At 42.4% G+C, this 18464-nt stretch overlaps 1 protein-coding gene across 1 annotated transcript in view; it reads left to right on the top strand.

The window, feature by feature from the left end:
* LOC145415315 (uncharacterized) overlaps positions 1 to 13738 on the top strand; it is a 46642-nt gene extending 32904 nt beyond the window's left edge. The window contains exons 10-11 of the mRNA XM_080284592.1: positions 2284 to 2509; positions 13616 to 13738. Of these exons, the coding sequence (XP_080140718.1) occupies positions 2284 to 2509; positions 13616 to 13738 (349 nt within the window). The remainder of the gene's footprint in view (positions 1 to 2283; positions 2510 to 13615) is intronic.
* Positions 13739 to 18464: the final 4726 nt, after the last annotated feature.

Here is an 18464-nt window from a genome sequence, read left to right as displayed (position 1 = left end):
ATTTAAAAAAAAAGGTTTATCATCCCTAACTTTATTTGCCCAGCATTACCATTTTTTAATAATAACTAAGGAGTGTTTGGGATACAGTAATTGAAGTCACACAGTGCTTATTAAAGTTGAATGGTCAGAAAATGGAGAACATGAGTGCCTTCAAGCATTTGAGTAATGTGATGGGTAAGGATGAGAGTTGAGAATGAAGTATAAGAAAGAGTTCAGCAGGGAAGGAGGGTTACAGGTACATGGAAGGCAGTGACAAGGAACGTGGAGGTTGGAATGGAAGTACGGATATCCATTGTTTAACGGTATACCTGTTAATTCTATTTTGCATCAATACTTATGATCTGTTGACACTCATATTTGGTTAACAGTGCTCATATTAACTTAAGCCATTACTGGTATTCCAAGAAACGAAAACATGATCACAAATAAATGTCAGCTGCAAAGTAAAAATAGGTGAATGATACATGTGCAAAATTATGGTGTTATTGGGAGTAAATGTGAGTGCTGATCGGCCTGGTATCAATCAGTCATTACCATCACACTAACAAATGTGTATGGCATGAAGCGTACTTTTTTTCATTGTTTGACGATTTATATTCATCTACAACGGCTTATAGTGACTATGTTCCTACAGAGGGCAGCCCCAGCAAGGTATCCCAGCAAGGTATCCCAGTTGACCCCATGTTACCTTATCTGTATGCAAGGGATACTTATTAAAAAGTTGTTGCATGATGGAATTGCAGTCCACACATTAATGTATGGAAATAAATCTTGGACTTTGCTTCAGGGACACAAGTCAAGAGTGAGAGGAGTAGAAATGAAGTATCTGAGAGGAGTGTGTGGAAATATTTGGAGGAACAGACAGGCAGACAAATGGAGAAGCTAGAAACATTGTGGTATTGTTGTAAATGTGCAAGAAAGTGTGAGGAGGAGTATCTTGAGATGGATTGGAAATGTGCATGAATTAGAGAGTGAAAGATTGACTAGGAGAGTGTATGTGAGTGAGGTGGAGGGTGAGATGGGGAGAGGTGAACTTAATGTGAGGCAGAGGAATGGGTGAAAAGGTTTATGAGTGAGAATGATGTGGGATGAAGGGAAGGTTGCCAGATGATGGAGGGTAGGGTGGCACTGAGATGTGGTGGCCACTCCCTCTAGGAGTAAAGTGTCCAACAACACAGTAAACAGACAGGATGGTATATTGATTATGTAATTCTCTTCTGAGGTGTAGGTTGGACAGCTTCCTATAAATATTGTATGGTGTATTGGACTGAAGTAGTTTAGCACTGAACCCCATGCACTGAAAAAGGATATGGGATTGGCCATAATTGTTGTCTATTATTGATAAGTGTTTGAATTATGTAGCAATGGAGGAGCACAGGCTGTGGATTTGACAACCATATTTTAACTTGACAGTTGACAGATTGACTGTCCAGTCGGTTTATATAAAGTGCATCTCTAAAGAGAAGTACCAAAATGAAATATTTGCAGATGATTAGGCCTATTAGGGGACCTGAAATGAGGTGTGAATGATTGTGAGACCCATTGCACTGTGCATGATGTTAGTAGTTCTCCCATTTTCATCTCCTCTCATCTCATCTCATCAGCCGTTTGAGTGTCCATTGCACGACCGGCCTATCCCGACCGATGTGGGGACGATACAGCCAATGTATCTCTACCAAGTGGCTTAGGCTGTCCAGTAGAGACTGTATGTAGGGTGAGAAGTGCTTGTAAGTGTAAATGTTGTGTTGGAGTGGCTTTTGATGTGTGTGTAGTCTGTGAACCAAGTGTAATCGGCCCACGCAAGCCGACTGGGTGCAAGCATACTTTATAGTATACGACACTGGTTCAACCACAGCACCCCTTGTGTCTGCCAATGCAGTACGTGGCATGAAGAACGCTCCCAAAGTTTATTATCCTGGCAGGGCGCAAACCCTCATTCTTCAGTGTACGAAAACGCACACTCTACCACTGTACCACAGAGGCTTCCTCCCATTTTCATACTTTCTCTTAATTGATTTTTGGGATCATACTTTACCTTGTCCTTAGGTGGGAAAAAAAGGTCAGCATGATGTTAATGGAAATAGCTTTGTAGTGAATCGTAAAGAAATTTATTTTTTATTTTATTTTTTTTCTTTATGTGTCCGACTCTGGGCATAGGCTTCACAGCCTGTTATCAAGGCCTAGCAGTCCTCCTACATTGAAGAATAGGTGTTAATTAATCAGCATCATAATAATGAAATAATGTTAAAGAACGAGAACTAAATTTAGTGAGTTCATTTTCAGTCGTGAGGTGCTGTACGTGCCGCGGGGTAAACACTTTGCGGCAGAAACTCTAACCGGCCATTCAGTGACACCAACACCACGCTATGTGCTGGAATATGTGGCTCAGGGTCAGACATGGCCGGAGGGGGACGTAGCATTCCATCGCCGCATTACTGTGCCAACATTGCTCCTGCATGGCATGAAGGATGACAGGGTCTCGCTGGTGGAAATGTGTGAGATGGAGAGGGTAAGAGTCTCATTGTTATTGTTGTTCTTTCAATGGATGGAGGGGTAAACTGAGGAAAATATGAGCTGAGATGTTATGTGCTGACTTTAGATCTAGAGGTAGGGTGTTACTAGAGAAGTGGTTTAGAACAGAGTAAAGTGATGGAGTGCTGTTAGGTGAGCTGTAGGAGAGGGCCTACAAAAGGTACCGGAGCCAACCCACCCCTAAATCACATCATCTTTACATTTCTGCCCGGAATCGTGCTAAGTCTGTTCTTCGCTCTACTAAAAATAATTTCATCCATACCAAATGCTCTCAACTCTCCAACTCGAATTCTTCCCGCTCCTTCTGGCATCTTGCCAAAAATCTTTCTAACAACTTTACCTCATCATCCTTCCCTCCTCTTTTCTACTCTGATGGTTCTGTAGCTATTTCTTCTACTGATAAAGCAGATCTCTTCGCACAGACTTTCTCCTCCAATTCTACCTTAGACGATTCCGGTGCTGTTCCTCCATCACTTCCCCCCTCTGACTTCCTCATGGCTGACATTAAAATTTCTTCAGTTGATGTATTTTCTGCCATCACTGGCCTCAGTACTAACAAGGCATATGGTCCTGATGGGGTCCCTCCTGTTGTTCTCAAGAACTGTGCTTCTGTGCTTACACCCTGCCTAGGTAAACTCTTTCGCCTTTGTCTGTCAACTTGTACCTTTCCTTCTTGCTGGAAGTTTGCTCTCATTCAGCCAGTCCCAAAGAAGGGTGACCACTCCCAACCCTCCAACTATCGTCCAATTGCTTTAACGTCCTGTATTTCAAAAGTTTTCGAGTCAATTCTTAATAGAAAAATTTTAAGGCATCTTTCCTATCACAACCTTCTTTCCGATCGTCAGTATGGGTTCCATCAGGGATGCTCCACTGGCAATCTTCTCACCTACCTTTCAGACTCCTGGTCATCCTCCTTTCGGGACTTTGGCGAAAGCTTTGCCATTGCACTTGACATCTCAAAGGCTTTCGATCGAGTCTGGCATAAATCTTTAATTTCCAAACTGCCTTCCTACGGTTTCTATCCTTCTATCTGTGCCTTCATCGCTAGCTTCCTTTCTGGTCGTTCTATAGCCGCTGTTGTAGACGGCCATCGTTCTTCTCCTAGATCTATCAACAGTGGTGTTCCTCAGGGCTCTGTCCTATCACCAACTCTCTTCCTTTTATTCATCAATGATCTTCTAAGCTGTACATCTAACCCTATCCACTCATACGCTGATAGACTCCACCCTTCACCTTTCCATTCGGTTCCCGCAACGCCCATCTCAACAGTTACTTCAACAAGCAAGGGATGAGGCTGTGGCACACCTAATGTCTGATTTGACTCGTATCTCTGACTGGGGTAAAAATAATATGGTTGTCTTTAATGCATCTAAAACTCAGTTCTTACACCTATCAACCCGACAAAATCTTCCACAGGTATACCCACTAATGTTTAATAATATTCAGCTTAATCCTGCATCATCCTTGAACATGCTTGGGGTTTCATTTACTCGGGACTTATCTTGGAGAGATCATATTGCATCTCTTGTAAAATCTGCTTCCAAGAGATTGGGTGTGCTAAGCCGACTCCGCTCTTTCTTTACCCCTGCACAATTGTTGACTCTATACAGGGGTTTTATCCGCCCCTGTGTGGAGTACAACTCTCATGTGTGGGGAGGCTCCCCACATACAGCTCTTCTCAATAGGGTGGAGTCAAAGGCTTTTCGTCTCATTAACTCTCCTCCTCTTACTGACTCCCTTCAACCTCTGTCTCTTCGCCGCACTGTTGCATCTTTATCTCTTTTCTATCGCTACTTTAATGATCACTGCTCCTCTGAACTGTCTGCTTGCATTCCTCCACCTCTACGACGGGCGCGTAGCACCCGTCTGGCAGCAAACTCTCATCCTTTTTCTGTCCAACTCTCTAATGCAAGAGTTAACCGTTACTCCCAGTCTTTCATTTATGCAACAGGTCAGCTCTGGAACTGTCTCCCTCTGTCTGTATTTCCTGCTGCCTATGATCTCCAGTCTTTCAAATGCAGTGTGTCCAGGCATCTCAAAATGATTGGATCTTGAATTTGGCTCTATATTGTATTTTGTTTTTCTCTTGGAGGGAACTGTTACTGCGGGCTCATGGCCTTTGGTTCCTTCTTCCTCGCATTAAAAAAAAAAAAAAAAAAAAAACTGCAGCAGAAACCTAACCAGTCTTGCTTTAAAGCCAACACTGTGCTACATCCTGAAGAATGTGGTTTAGGGTCAGATGTGACCAGAGGGGGATTTGGCATTCCATCATTTCATCACTGTGCCAACACTGTTGGTGCATGGCATGAAGGATGACAGAATGTAACAAGTGGAAATGTGTCAAATAGAGAGGGTAAGAGTATTGTTTTAAACCCCATATTATTTTATTCATGTACAGGACGACCTGTAGTAGTGAAGGGGTAAATGAAGGCTGCATCTCACCTAGTTCAAAGAAAAAATTCTCTCTAACTTTATAAAAACATCTGAAGTAGGCAGGGCTGGATGAAAAACTATCATAGCTTGAAGGATGATAGAGTATCATTGTTGAAGGTGTGAGGTCAGGATTAGTGTTGCCATTTGTTTCCCTCCCTCCAAAGCACCTACCCCCTTCTCATATATCTCTACTCCGTCCGTTCATCTCATCCTTTGACATCCCTCCTTCTTCTCTCCCCCACCACCTCACTCACACACAGCTTCATGTAAGTCTCTCATTCTCCCTTCTCTCCACATGGCCAGTAATGTGTCTGTGTACAAAAGTTTTCTGCAAGCAAGTGTTTCATAGCATGGTATTCTTATGGTACTATTCCATCATCCAATCCTACGTTGCCCCATGAGGAGCGTAGGAGCCCGGGGCTAGGCAGTTGGTCCTGACATTTAAGATGAGAGTGACCAACCTCACTCATCCCTGAGTGGCATTACGTGAGCAATAGACCCCAACCACCCCATGGATATAAACCTTCACTGGCTCAATCCGATTGGAGCACAATAATTACCCACTAAACCACTAGGCACCAAAATTTGGTTATATGGTTACCACCCAGCGTAGTAAATGGTTTCCTGGTGTACAGGAAACCATTTAGCTTGTCACTCAGTGTAGAGTCTCCCACAGGCAGAAGGACGAGGAAAGAATAATAATAATAATAATAATCTGGCCTTTTGTTTCTCAAAAGCGCCAGTTCTTCCTTTTGGGAATTCACTAGCGCTCGACACCCATACATTATTTTTACAATTACAAGAATTGTGACATTTCTTGTATATAATACGAGCTACATCATATATACATGAAAGTGGCAATAATTAAACCCTATAATCATCCGTCATAGTATCTCTCTCCAGGTCATAGCATTTTGAAAAAAGAAAGGCTTTCAGCTGTCTCTTAAAGGATTCAACAGTAGAGAGTTGTCTTATGGACAATGGCAATCTGTTATATAATCTAGGGGCTCTATATGCAAAAGAACGACCAGAGAAAGATGACTGGTAAATGGCTCCTGGCTCATCAAGACGCAAGGAATCATCTTCACTGCTTAACATCACACCCCGGCGTGTCGATGGGAGTTTTAACAATTCAGCAAGATACTTCGGTTCACCAAACTTAAGAACCTTGAATGTAATAAGACACTGTTTAAATTCAGTTCTAGCCTTTACTGGTAACCAATGCAACTCAGTCAGAAATGGGGTAGTTGAGGTTCTCGGGAGGAGACCAAAGATAAGCCGTGCCGCCCTGTTCAACACAGACTGAACTTTTGTTAGTATATTATTTGGAAGACCAACCCACAGTGAATTACAATAATCAACACGAGACAAGACCTCTACATGGACCAATGTTAAGAGGCACCGTCTATTCAGGAATTTTCTCACAGAGTACAGATTTCTGATATGCAAGTTACACCCTCTTACAACCTGATTAATATGTTCTTTGTAATTTAACTTAGAATTAAAATAAACACCCAGATTTCGAACAGAACTGACTGGATGCAGCTGTGACACGCCAATGTTCAAAGCCAGGGCATTGTCAGTGTCATCACCCCTTCTGTTTCCTCTGATGATGATGATCTCAGTTTTACCATCATTCAGCTTAAGTTTCCTCTTAGCCATCCAAATCTTAATATCAGACATTAAAGATTCAAACTTTGTCTTAGTATCATTGATATCTGACATCTTAACATAGAGCTGGGTGTCATCGGCATAAAAATGATATGACACATCATGAGCATCAAGTAGAGACGATAAACTACTTGTGTAGATAGTAAATAGAATTGGACCCAAAACTGATCCTTGAGTGACTCCAAATAGAAGAGGAGCAGAGTCAGAGCTAGCGTAATCAACAACCACTCTCTGAGATCTGTCCGACAGATACGACTTAAGGAGCAAAAGGGCACTATCACGAACGCCATAAAAATACAGATCATCCAACAATAGTTTATGATCTACTGTATCAAAAGCTGCAGACAGATCCAACAGAACTAGGAGAGAGGACATCCCACTACAAGTGTTTGCCACCAAGTCACTCTGAATCCTTGTTAGTGCAGTTTCAGTTGAATGGTAGAAATGAAAGACAGAAGAGATAGATACTACACCTATAAATTACAAATAATTTTGTCATCAGCTTACTTCCTTCCCTACTTAGGAACTTAATTGGTAATGAGAGGTGGTGTTAATCATAAGTTGAAATGCACTAATACTTCAGGTCAGCTAAGTACACTTCAAATCATTGGTGAACATTATGAAAACGGATAGCAACTGAAATACCATTATTGTACCAGATACATGAAGTAAATTACTGTCATACATTAATTTTAGATGCTTTAGAACTTTTTGACAGTTTTTTGTCAAGTTAATTGAAAGAAAGAAAACAATAAGTGCTTGTAAATATAGTTTGTATCTGAGAGTTGTAAATCAAAACTTTGTAAGTAAGGGAGCAACTGTATTGTTTCTCTGACATAATAAAGTAGTATAATGATATCAAAGAAAGCATAGATGGTGTTGACTAAGTAAGTGTGAGAGGTTGACTAACAGCCCTTGGTGGTGACATGTGGGAGACTGACAGACAATCAATCCATAATGACATACAGTATGGCACTGACTTAGGGGGTATCACACGTGTCCTGCATGTGGCATAACAGTAACATTGGATCACCAGCATCCATAATCATTTGGCTGTGCTGGGAAAACTTGCATTCTGGAATGTCGGCGGAGGTATGACAATGGTTACTGGGGCATGAGGGTTAACCTACAGGACTGTTTTCTTGTACATTATATCCATTATTTGTGGTAGGTGGGGGAGGAGGCCATAGCACAGGCCGAACAGGGTAGTACTCCCGAGGGGAATGGGAATGCTGGTGATAGGGAGAGCTGGAGCTCCTGTTTCACTAGCAATCTAACCATCCCCCTTTGCTGACCTTTTCAGTGTGACAGTAACATGGAGAGTAGACCAGCATACTCTCCCAAACATTTCCTCTATCTATGCACTACACCACATGCACTTTACATTTCATGCAACGTATCCCACTAGGTTACAGGGGTTGGCGCCAGCAAGGGCATGCAGCCAGAAAACTTTGCCCCCGCTACCTAGTGGCGGACTTCTGGGGGGAGGAGTGGCGGGGGTTCCGCCAGCATAGATCATGGGTCCAGGGCGAGATGGGGCTCGGGCCTGTGCTAGAGGGTACAGGGCATTGCGGTTCCCAGGCTGCCACTTCCGCCCAATAGAGAGGGGCCCGAACCTGGGAGTAGCACCCCAGGAGGCTGCCCTATCAGTGGGTGTACAATGGCAGGATAGTTGCAGTGCCAAGACGCGCTTGGAGGGTGTCCCTGCAGCTGTCCTGGCAGGGTGCCCCGAGGCCACTACCACAGCCACTGGTAAGCTGGTGGGCTAGGGGTCCCAGATCCATTGCCTGGACCTGGGATTGTGCAGTGAGTGGGACCTGTGCTGTGTCTGTCCCCATTTATTAATACTGAAGATGACAAAACAAAAAAGGTTTCAAAGCAAGCCTGAGGACAGTAAATCACCCATGGGGATGAGGGTGGGTTCATGGAATGTGGGAAGTTTGAGGGGAAGAGCAGGGGAAGTCATTGAGGCATTCAGTAGGAGGTGGGTGGATGTGGCGTGTTTGCAGGAAGTCCGGTACAGGGGTGGATCAGCCAGAAAGATTGTTGGGAAGGACTGTTGCTATAAGTTGTTTTGGCAGGGGGGGACAGACGGATATGGAGGTGTTGGTGTGATGGTTGCGGAGAAATGGGTGGAATATGTTATGAATGTTTTGAGAGTAAGCGATAGGATATTGGTAGTGAAAATTCTGTTGGGAAGAAAGATAGCTGTGATTATATCGGCATATGCTCCACAGGCAGGATTGGATGAATCAGAGAAAGATAGATTTTGGGATGATTTAATACGTGTAGTGGGTGGTATGCGGGATGATGAGATAGTGATTTTGGGAGAAGACTTAAATGGTCATATAGGTGAAGCAGCACAAGGTTATGAAGGAGTGCATGGGGGATGTGCATATGGTCTAAGGAATGCAGAAGGGGAAAGGATACTCGAGTTTGGGGAGGCAACGGACATGATTGTGTGCAACACATATTTTAGGAAAAGAGACGGTAGGTTAATTACGTATGAGTCTGGGGGAAATAGCAGTCAGATAGATTATTTTCTGGTTAGGAGGGCCGATAGGAGGTTAGTGAGGGATGTTAAAGTTATAGGAAGTGAGGAGTGTGTGCAGCAGCACAAACTATTGATTTGTGATATGGTGCTTAAAGAACAAGTGATGAAAAAGAGGACTTATGTACCTAGGAGGAAAATATGGAAGCTGAAAAACCAAGTAGTAAGGGATGCCTTCTATAGCAAGTTGAGGAGAGTGGTGGCTGAACAGGGAGCTGTAGACAGAGGTGTTAATGAACAGTACAGAGCCCTCAAGAACAATTTCTTGAGAGTTACTGATGTAACATGCAGCTGGACAAGAGGACCACCAAGACATAAAGTAACTTGGTGGTGGGATGAGGGTGTAGAAGCTGCAATTAAGGAGAAAAGAAGGCTTTTCCGGGAATGGAAGAAGGGTGGTAGCAAAGAGGAATATTTGGCTGCCAAGCGTAGGGCTAGGAGAGAGGTATACAGGGCAAAGTCTGAGTCACAGAGACAATTACTTGATAACCTAAATCATGGGGGAAGGAAAAAAATATTTAGGGTGGCAGGTCAGGTGAAGAGGGATAATCGGGATATCATAGGTGAGCAGTGTGTGAAGAATGATGAAGGAAGGGTAGTGGTGAACAGTGAGGATATTAAAGATGCATGGAGAGAGCATTATAACCGGTTGTTGAATGAGGAGTTTGACTGGGACAGGGAAGGTTTGGAGCCAGCAGATCCAGTGTCTGGCCCTTGGCCTTTGATTGATACTGCTACTGTGAGTGAGGCAGTAGGCAGGATGAGGGTGGGGAAGGCAGCTTGTGTGTCTGGGTTGACTGCCGAAATGTTGAAGGCCTCAGGCGATATAGGGGTGAGTTTAGTCACTGACCTGATAAATAGGATTATTTATGAGTGTGTTGTCCCAGATGATTGGCTGAAAAGTGTAATTGTAAATGTGTATAAAGGGAAGGGTGATGCCCTGGAAAGAGGAAATTATAGAGGTATAAAGCTTTTAGATCAGATAATGAAGGTAATGGAGAGAGTTTTAGAAGGTATGATTAGAGAAAGAGTGAATATTGATGAGATGCAGTTTGGGTTTATGCCAGGTAGGGGGACCACTGATGCCATATTCATTGTTCGACAGCTTCAGGAAAAATATATTGGTAGGAGAAGGGATCTTTATTTTGTTTTTGTTGATTTGGAAAAGGCCTTTGACAGAGTCCCTAGAGAGGTGGTGAAGTGGGCAATGAGAAAGCTTGGCTTGGAGGAGTGGCTGGTTAGGGTGGTTATGGCCATGTATGTGGGTGATGACACCCAGGTGAGAGTGAATGGAGATTTGAGTGATGAGTTTTCCGTGAATGTTGGTGTGCATCAGGGGTCAGTCCTGAGTCCCATGTTGTTTATCATGGTACATGAAGCCCTTTCACGTGACTTTAGAAACGGACTCCCGTGGGAGTTGTTGTATGCTGATGATTTGGTGTTGATTGCAGAGAATGAAAGGGAGGCGGAGGAAAGGTTTAGGAAGTGGAGAGATGGTATGGGGCAAAAGGGTTTAAGGGTAAATGCAGATAAAACAAAAGTGATGATATCTAGGGTTGGTGGCGGTACTGTCAAAGACGAGGGAGAGTGGCCATGTGCAGTTTGCCACAAGGGCGTGGGAAGTAATTCCATCTTGTGCGGTGTTTGATAAATGGGTGCATAAGAGATGTAGTGGTATCAGAGGTAGACTGCGAGATAATGCTGATTTTATGTGTACGGCGTGCCGGGGTGAGCAGGTGGAGATCGTCAGATGTGAAAGGATTGAACTTGCTGGTGAATCTCTTGAGTGTGTGGAAGAGTTTTGTTATTTGGGAGACATCTTGTGTGCTGGAGGTGGGGCTGGAGCTAGCTCTGTGGCTAGGTTGAGAAGTGGTTGGAAGAAGTTCAGGGAGCTCTTGCCTCTCCTGACATTGAGAGGGCTCTCCCTACGTGCTAAGGGGTCTTTGTATGCAGCATGTGTTAGGAGTGTAATGCTGTATGGCAGTGAGACCTGGGCAGTGAAGGAGGAAGACATTCACCGGCTCAGACGTACAGAAATGACAATGATTAGGTGGATGTGCAGTGCGTCCCTGCGTCCAAGGCCTGGAGGGGCTGGGTTTACAATGGAAGAGTTGAGAGGTAGAATGGGACTGGAGTGTATTGGTGTTGTGATGAGGAGAGGTAGATTGAGGTGGTTTGGACATGTGGAGAGGATGGGGGATGATAATTGGGTGAGGAAGGTGAGAAGTGTTAATATTGGGGGTGGGGTTATGAGGGGTAGACCGAGAAAGACCTGGGACGCGGTCATTAAGTGTGACCTTAGGGTTAAGGGACTGAACAGGGAGGCTGCAATGGATCGTGCAGCGTGGAGAGCCGCCATTAGGTGACCAAGGCCGACACATGCAAGCATGTTGGAGCCTTTAAAAACGAAACGAAACGAAATGAAACGTGGGGGCACTCACCATCCACTCACTCAGTGTAGCGCTGCTCTCGGGTGTCTGCCCTGTCCTCTCCTCCATCCTTCTTTCCTTCCATCTTCTTCTGTCTTTTTTTCCATCATTCTTTCCTTGTCTTTCTGCCTGCAGGTGACTTTACACTCCCTCTTCTTTCTTTCATTCCTTCATTCTTTCCTCTTCCTTCTGCCTGTGGGTGACTCTACACTGAGTGACAAGCCAAATGGTTTCCTGTACACCAGGAAACCATTTACTACGCTGGGTGGTAACCATATAACCAAATTTTGGCACCTTGTGGTTTAGTGGGTAATTATTGTGCTCCAGTCGGATTGAGCCGTTGAAGGTTTATATCCAAGGGGTCTCTATCTATCTATCTATTGCCAGATGCCTCAATCCCATTTGGGGTGGCCACAAACAAATCGCCTCCAAGTCGCCCTGTCCCCCGCCATTTCACTCCCCTGCTCCCAACTCACACCCCCCTCTCTCATATACCTCTCCACCCCATCTCTCCATCTCATCCTCGGCCTCCCCCTCCCTCTTTCCCCCTCCACCTCACTCACATACACTCTCTTCGTCAGTCTTTCACCCTCCATCCTCTCCACATGGCCAAACCACCTCAGTGTGTTCCTCATAACGCTTCCTATCACATCCACATCCACACCACAACGCTCCTTTATATCCTCATTCGTCAGCCTGTCTCTCCATGTGACTCCACAGGCTCCTCTTAAATAACTCATTTCCACTGCTCTCACTCTTGACTTGTGTCCTTCCAACAACGTCCAAGCTTCACTTCCGTACGTTAGAGTTGGTATCACAATACTGTCATGTAGTAACTTTTTCACTTTCATGCTCACTTCCCTGTTTCTTATCACTGCTTTCAAAGAACCAGCAACCTTTCTTCCCTGCTGTACCCTTTCAAGCACTTCACCCTCCAAACCTCCATCCTTACTCATCACACTACCCAAGTACTTAAACGTACTCACATTTTCCAATTCCTCACCATCCAACCTCGCTGTACATTCACTGACTTCACCTCTTTCAAAGACCATCACTTTACTCTTCCCTACGTTCACCTTTAGATTCCGTTTCCTACACACTCTCTCAAACTCATCCACCAAGCCTTGCAGCTCCCCTTCGTCTTCATTCAACAACACAGTATCATCTGCAAACAACAGTACAGGGAGTTTCCAAACACTATCCTCTCTCACCAGGGCCACTCCAGCATCCACTACCCTACCTTGTACCTCTTTTATTATCCCATCCATGTACAGATTGAACAACCATGGAGACATGACACATCCCTGTTTCAACCCAACTTTCAAAGAGAAAAATTCACTTAGTTCACCATCCACACGCACTGCAGCCTTCGCACCATCGTACATACTCTTCACAGCATTCAACAACTTCCCATCTACTCCATATATTCTTAACACTTTCCACTATCCTAGTCTATCCACCCTGTCATATGCTTTCTCCAAATCCATGAAAGCCGCATACAACTTCTTTGTGATTAGGGTTTATTGCTCATGTAATGCCACTCAGGGATGAGTGAGGTTGGTCACTCTCATCTTAAATGTCAGGACCAACTGCCTAGCCCCGGGCTCCTAAGCTCCTCATGGGGCAACGTAGGATTGGATGATGGATGGATGGATGGATTTATCCATTATTATGTACAGTAGCAGAGGTTAGTATGGAGAAACAAGTTCTTAACTGTATTGCATCATTTTCATAACCAGCATACCCATTTGTGTGCCCAGTTTACTGTAATAGTGTATTTACCAGTGCATTGATACAAGTATGCATAGTTATAGTTTATAGCATATCGCACTTATAACATTGTCCTGGACATCTTCTAGGGTTGAATTGTATTGTAGTCACAAATATCCAGAAAAATCTGATTTATGGAAGGCTCACTCCTGTGCACACATTAGACTGTTAAATTGATCCTTCCTCTGAATAGTCCAGCTTACTAATGTTTTACAATGTGAATCCTCAGACAATCCCACGTGCATTCCTTGAGCTGGTGGCAGGCGGTGGGCATGACCTGATGATGGACGCACCACAGGAGGTGTGCCACTCCATACATCGATTTATCAAGAGGTGGAAGCAACTTCTGTAAACTACCTCACTTCCTTGTGGCACAGAGAGAGAGAGAGAGAGAATGGTGCTATTATCAGATTCTTAATACCGGTGAAAGTTGTATCTTGTTTCCCTCCCGCTTTTTTTTTTCCATACTATGTGGTGTGTGATCAGGTTAATGTGAAGTATGTAGAAAAAAATGTGTATTAATTTTACTGTCTCTTAAACGACATGATTTTACACCTTTAACCTGTATCCAGTGTCCTAAGTTTTTAACAGGTAAACATGAGTACACAAAGACAAACATTACTAACAAAGAAAGCACCCAGCAAATGTTCATCCAGACTATGATAGCCAACCTGCAATTTAAAGTTAAAGGTTCCTGTTTCAGTTCTGGGTGTGAATACTTTGGGTAAAGAGATATGGAGCCACAAGTTTTATAAGAAAGTATGATAGTTGAAAGAGTGTGTGTGTGTGTGTACTTTATTTAGTAGGTAAGTATTTGCAGCTAAACAAGATAAATTATACTGTGTTAGCACCAGCAGCTACCTGGTATGTATTAACTTTTTCAGCCCAATGATGTACACTATTCTTAATTTCATTCTTGCTGCTACCAGGCAACCTTGTTAAGCATAGAAAAGACGTATAGGAGAAGAAGCTAATAAAAGCCATATGTAACCCCTCCATTAAAAAATGTCTGGTGTGAGATTAATATGACTGATTTGTGTAGCAAGAATAAAATGGAAAAAATATAATTTAATTTGAAGGAGTGAAAGATTTTCTCACATTAAGTCCTTAGTCCTCTCTCTCATATTTTTTTTCCATCAATTAAAAGTTTGTTGTTAGAGTATTTAATTCCATTAGTACAATGAAATCTTTATTGTATTTACTTTTACATAGCTAAAATGAAACTTTGTTAATTCTTCATGTGAGAAGTCTGGTGGAAGTAACCCACTCAGCCTGGGGATCCCATTATTATTTTATTCCTGCCATCTTATGATTTTATTCAGGTTAAGAGAGACTTGAACTGCTGGAGGTACAGCCCTAATCCCCTGAGTTCAAGTGGTCTTCCCAAATTGAATACATTTTTCTGGTGGCAGCAAAGAATAAGGACATTACCTGGATTTAAGGGGTTAATAGAACTAAAAAGCATCTAAGCATTTGTTCTGTTTTACAGTGATATGCGCCAGATGTGCTACCAAGTCTGAATCCACAGGTTTCATGTAATAAGCATGAAGACAGTTTCTTCCCTTGCTTTGCTGTGTCATGCTAATTCCATCCAATAGAGACTTAGAGTTTCTGAAGGCAGCTACTCTTGTAAATACTGTATTACATTTAGTTTACATTTACTGTACATTTAGAGACCATCAATCTTGCAAGCATATGTAGGTTCTTTCACTCGTTGGCAGCCATGCATACATCTGACTCTTGAACCATTTCTTTGCTCAGTTCCCTAGCCTAGAGGTCACCCTGCATGACCTCACCCCGCATCTTCCGTGGTCTGCTCACAAGCGCATTTCCCTCCGTATTCATGCATGTAATGTCTCATTAGTTGTTATTAGGAACAAAGCTGGACTGTCAGGTGGTACTCCATGTGAAGGTATTATAGATGGAAGCATTTTATTTATTACTAAGCAGGAACTTCTTAGTCTTCCATTAGTGCAATATTATATCTTTATTATTTATTAGCGTCCTTCAACTAGGAATAACATGTCATCTGCATAATAATTCAGTTTCAGTTTTGTACAGTTTGCTCAGTAGCGGATTGCTGTGATTATGGGTTAGCAGATGTTACATTAAGAAATCATGTTTAGTACTCTGTATACTGTAGATGAATGAATTTTGTAGAACTAATAGATGGACAGACAGGTGTAGAAGGTATGTGTAGAAATGTAAATTAGACAACTACATCCTCAGTTTCGTTTCGTTTCATTTTTAAAGGCTCCAACATGCTTGCAAGCGTCGGCCTTGGTCACCTAATGGCGGCTTTCCACGCTGCACGATCCATTGCAGCCTCCCTGTTCAGTCCCTGAACCCTGAGGTCACACGTAATGACTTCATCCCATGTCTTTCTCGGTCTACCCCTCATAACCCCACCCCCAATATTAACACTTCTCACCTTCCTCACCCAATTATCATCCCCCATCTCTCCACATGTCCAAACCACCTCAATCTACCTCTCCTCATCACAACACCAATACACTCCAGTCCCATCCTACCTCTCAGCTCTTCCATCGTCTGGATATTAAGTTGTGCTAAATACAGTAAGCCTCCTAGGTAATCAGCTTTGGCAAACCTATCCCTTTTCATATGGCTGTGCTGAAGAGTATTAAAAAGTACTGCATGATGATTGTAAGGTGCAGTAATAGAATTTGTACGTGGTGGTTTAACCTCAGATTCTTGTGCCACCAGTAATCTTAGATTAATCAGTCAGTCAACCAAACACCCCGACTTCCAACTCACTGTCATGCTTTTTCTTACAGCCTGGTACAGTACAGTCTCCCAGTTCTGAACATCTGATTTCCCAAAACTTCCACTTTCCAAAATAATTTTTCATGCATGAGAGGGTGTTGATACATCTACCCTCACACAATTTATATTTGAAAAAGTTTGTTTGTGGATAAGTATAACAGCAGATAATATACAGGTACTACATTGCATTTACTGTTCATGATACTGTAGGCTGTTTTATACATGCTTTTCTCCTAATGAGCAGTATGATTCTATTTTCCAGAACATTCCATTTTCTGTAAAGCCTTTGGTCCCAAGCATTTTGGATTTCAGAGTTTTTACTGTTTTGTACATCATGGTACCAAAGCATCACTACCCACATACATCTACAGGTGTTATGCAGCAGGTATTTAGTGTTTGCTGTACTTCTAACCTGCAAGTTTACTGGGTTAAGACACCCCAACAAGATGTGGCCCATTAGGGTTTTACTTGTGGTAAGTTTGTTGCTGACAATCCCACTAAGGGCCAAGCAACTGGCCACTCACCCTAAATGTCAGGATTAGGTGACCTAGCCCAGTCCCCCTGATGGGACTCCAAAAGATTGGATCATAGACGTAATATACTTACCCAGTCAGGTTTAAATGCAGTAATACTATACCAATTTTACTCTAACGACCTAACATATCCCACCTTCCCTCTGGATTGCCAAGTTTTAATGATAGATAACACTTGGAAAGTATGCCAGTCTAGAAGAACTGCCACAGAAAGGATGTAGGGCCACAGTATTGTCCCTTTTTTTTGCCACTGAGCCACATGAAATAAGCTGCAAAAGGACGAAAATCTGTACCAAGTTAATGTAAAAAGCACTATAGTGTATCACTTTTGCTGTTCATGCCAGGTTTTCAATATATAATCACCTGCTGGACATCCTGTTTTCAAATACATTGTTGAAGACGACGCACCAGCGGCAAGTAGCAAGAGGGAAGGGAGTAGAAATAATGTAAAAACAGGTTATGATAATGCAGTAACATCAGAAATAGGAGAGTAAGATGATACTGATAAGGACAGATTAAAGTCTGGTGCAGTTTTTCTTTAAAGATGGTAAGACGTCTTTTAAGTTTCCAGTAGTGTTGATATGCCTTCATTTTTTTTTTTTAATTACCATTTGTAATACTGTTGTAAATAATATCATTTATTGCAGGGTATTCATTATGCAATAACTCATATACTTCAAACCAGTGCTGTCATTCTTCTTAATTCTCAAGCTATAGTATGGAATTTTCACCTTCATAGTCTTAATTTATTTATTTTATGCAGCTTATATTTTTTGTATGATGTATTGTATTTCCGTCATACTAGCCCTGTTATGTGAGCATGCTTAATGGCATTTTATATCAGTGACTTAGAAATGTTCATAATTTTAACTGTTCAATGTATTTTAACCCCTGAATCCAATGACATACTGTATTATTATTATTATTATTATTATTATTATTATCATTATACCATATAATCAAATTATGGTGCCTGGTGGTTTAGTGGGTAATTAAGGTGCTCCAGTCGGATTGAGCCTGTGCAGGTTTCTATCCAAGGTGTGGTAGGGGTTTATTGCACATGTAATGCCACTCAGGGATGAGTGAAGTTGGTCACTCTCATCTTAAATGTCAGGACCAACTTGCCTAGCCCTGGGCACCTATGGCTCCTATGCCCCTCTTGGGGCAACACAGGATTAGATGATGATGATGGTACCTTCATTGTTGTTATTGTTATTATTTGGTCCCCCCAGATAATCTTGTGCTCCACACTATTGACCTCTTGTGGTGAAGGGGAAAATTAAGGCAATATTTAACAACTTCAGTTTGAAAAACCATCCCTAAGCCATAGGAATTAGTCTGAAGGTAGCAGAAAAATATAAAGGTTGGCACTGCACACCCTGGTATGTGAATCCTTACACTATCCTGAGGTCCCCTTCATCTTCAATGTATTTATTTATTTATTATTATTAGTGTTTTTAATCATTACAGTACAACCTCTCAAATCCAAACATCTTACTTCCAAAAACTTCCAATTTGCAAAATATATTTTTATGCAATAGGAGAGTGTTGGTATCATGTGTCCCCACTCAGTCAATGCATATATGAAGGCAGAGTTTATCGGTGGACAAGTAGGTTTTAACAACAAGTGATTGTTTTACTAGTACAAGGTACTTCGTTGCATTTACTGTTCATGATAATGTAAGCTATTTTTTACATGATTTTCTCATAGTTACCATTATTATTATTCTATTTTCCAAAATATTTGAGTTTCCATAAAGA

The sequence above is a fragment of the Coenobita brevimanus genome, chromosome 102 (assembly GCF_032717465.1).
Source record: "Coenobita brevimanus isolate Jiangsu-jjx chromosome 102, ASM3271746v2, whole genome shotgun sequence".
Lineage (NCBI taxonomy): Eukaryota > Metazoa > Arthropoda > Malacostraca > Decapoda > Coenobitidae > Coenobita > Coenobita brevimanus.
The sequence above is the reverse complement of the archived record's forward strand: the minus strand, read 5'-3'. Positions and strand labels throughout refer to the sequence as shown.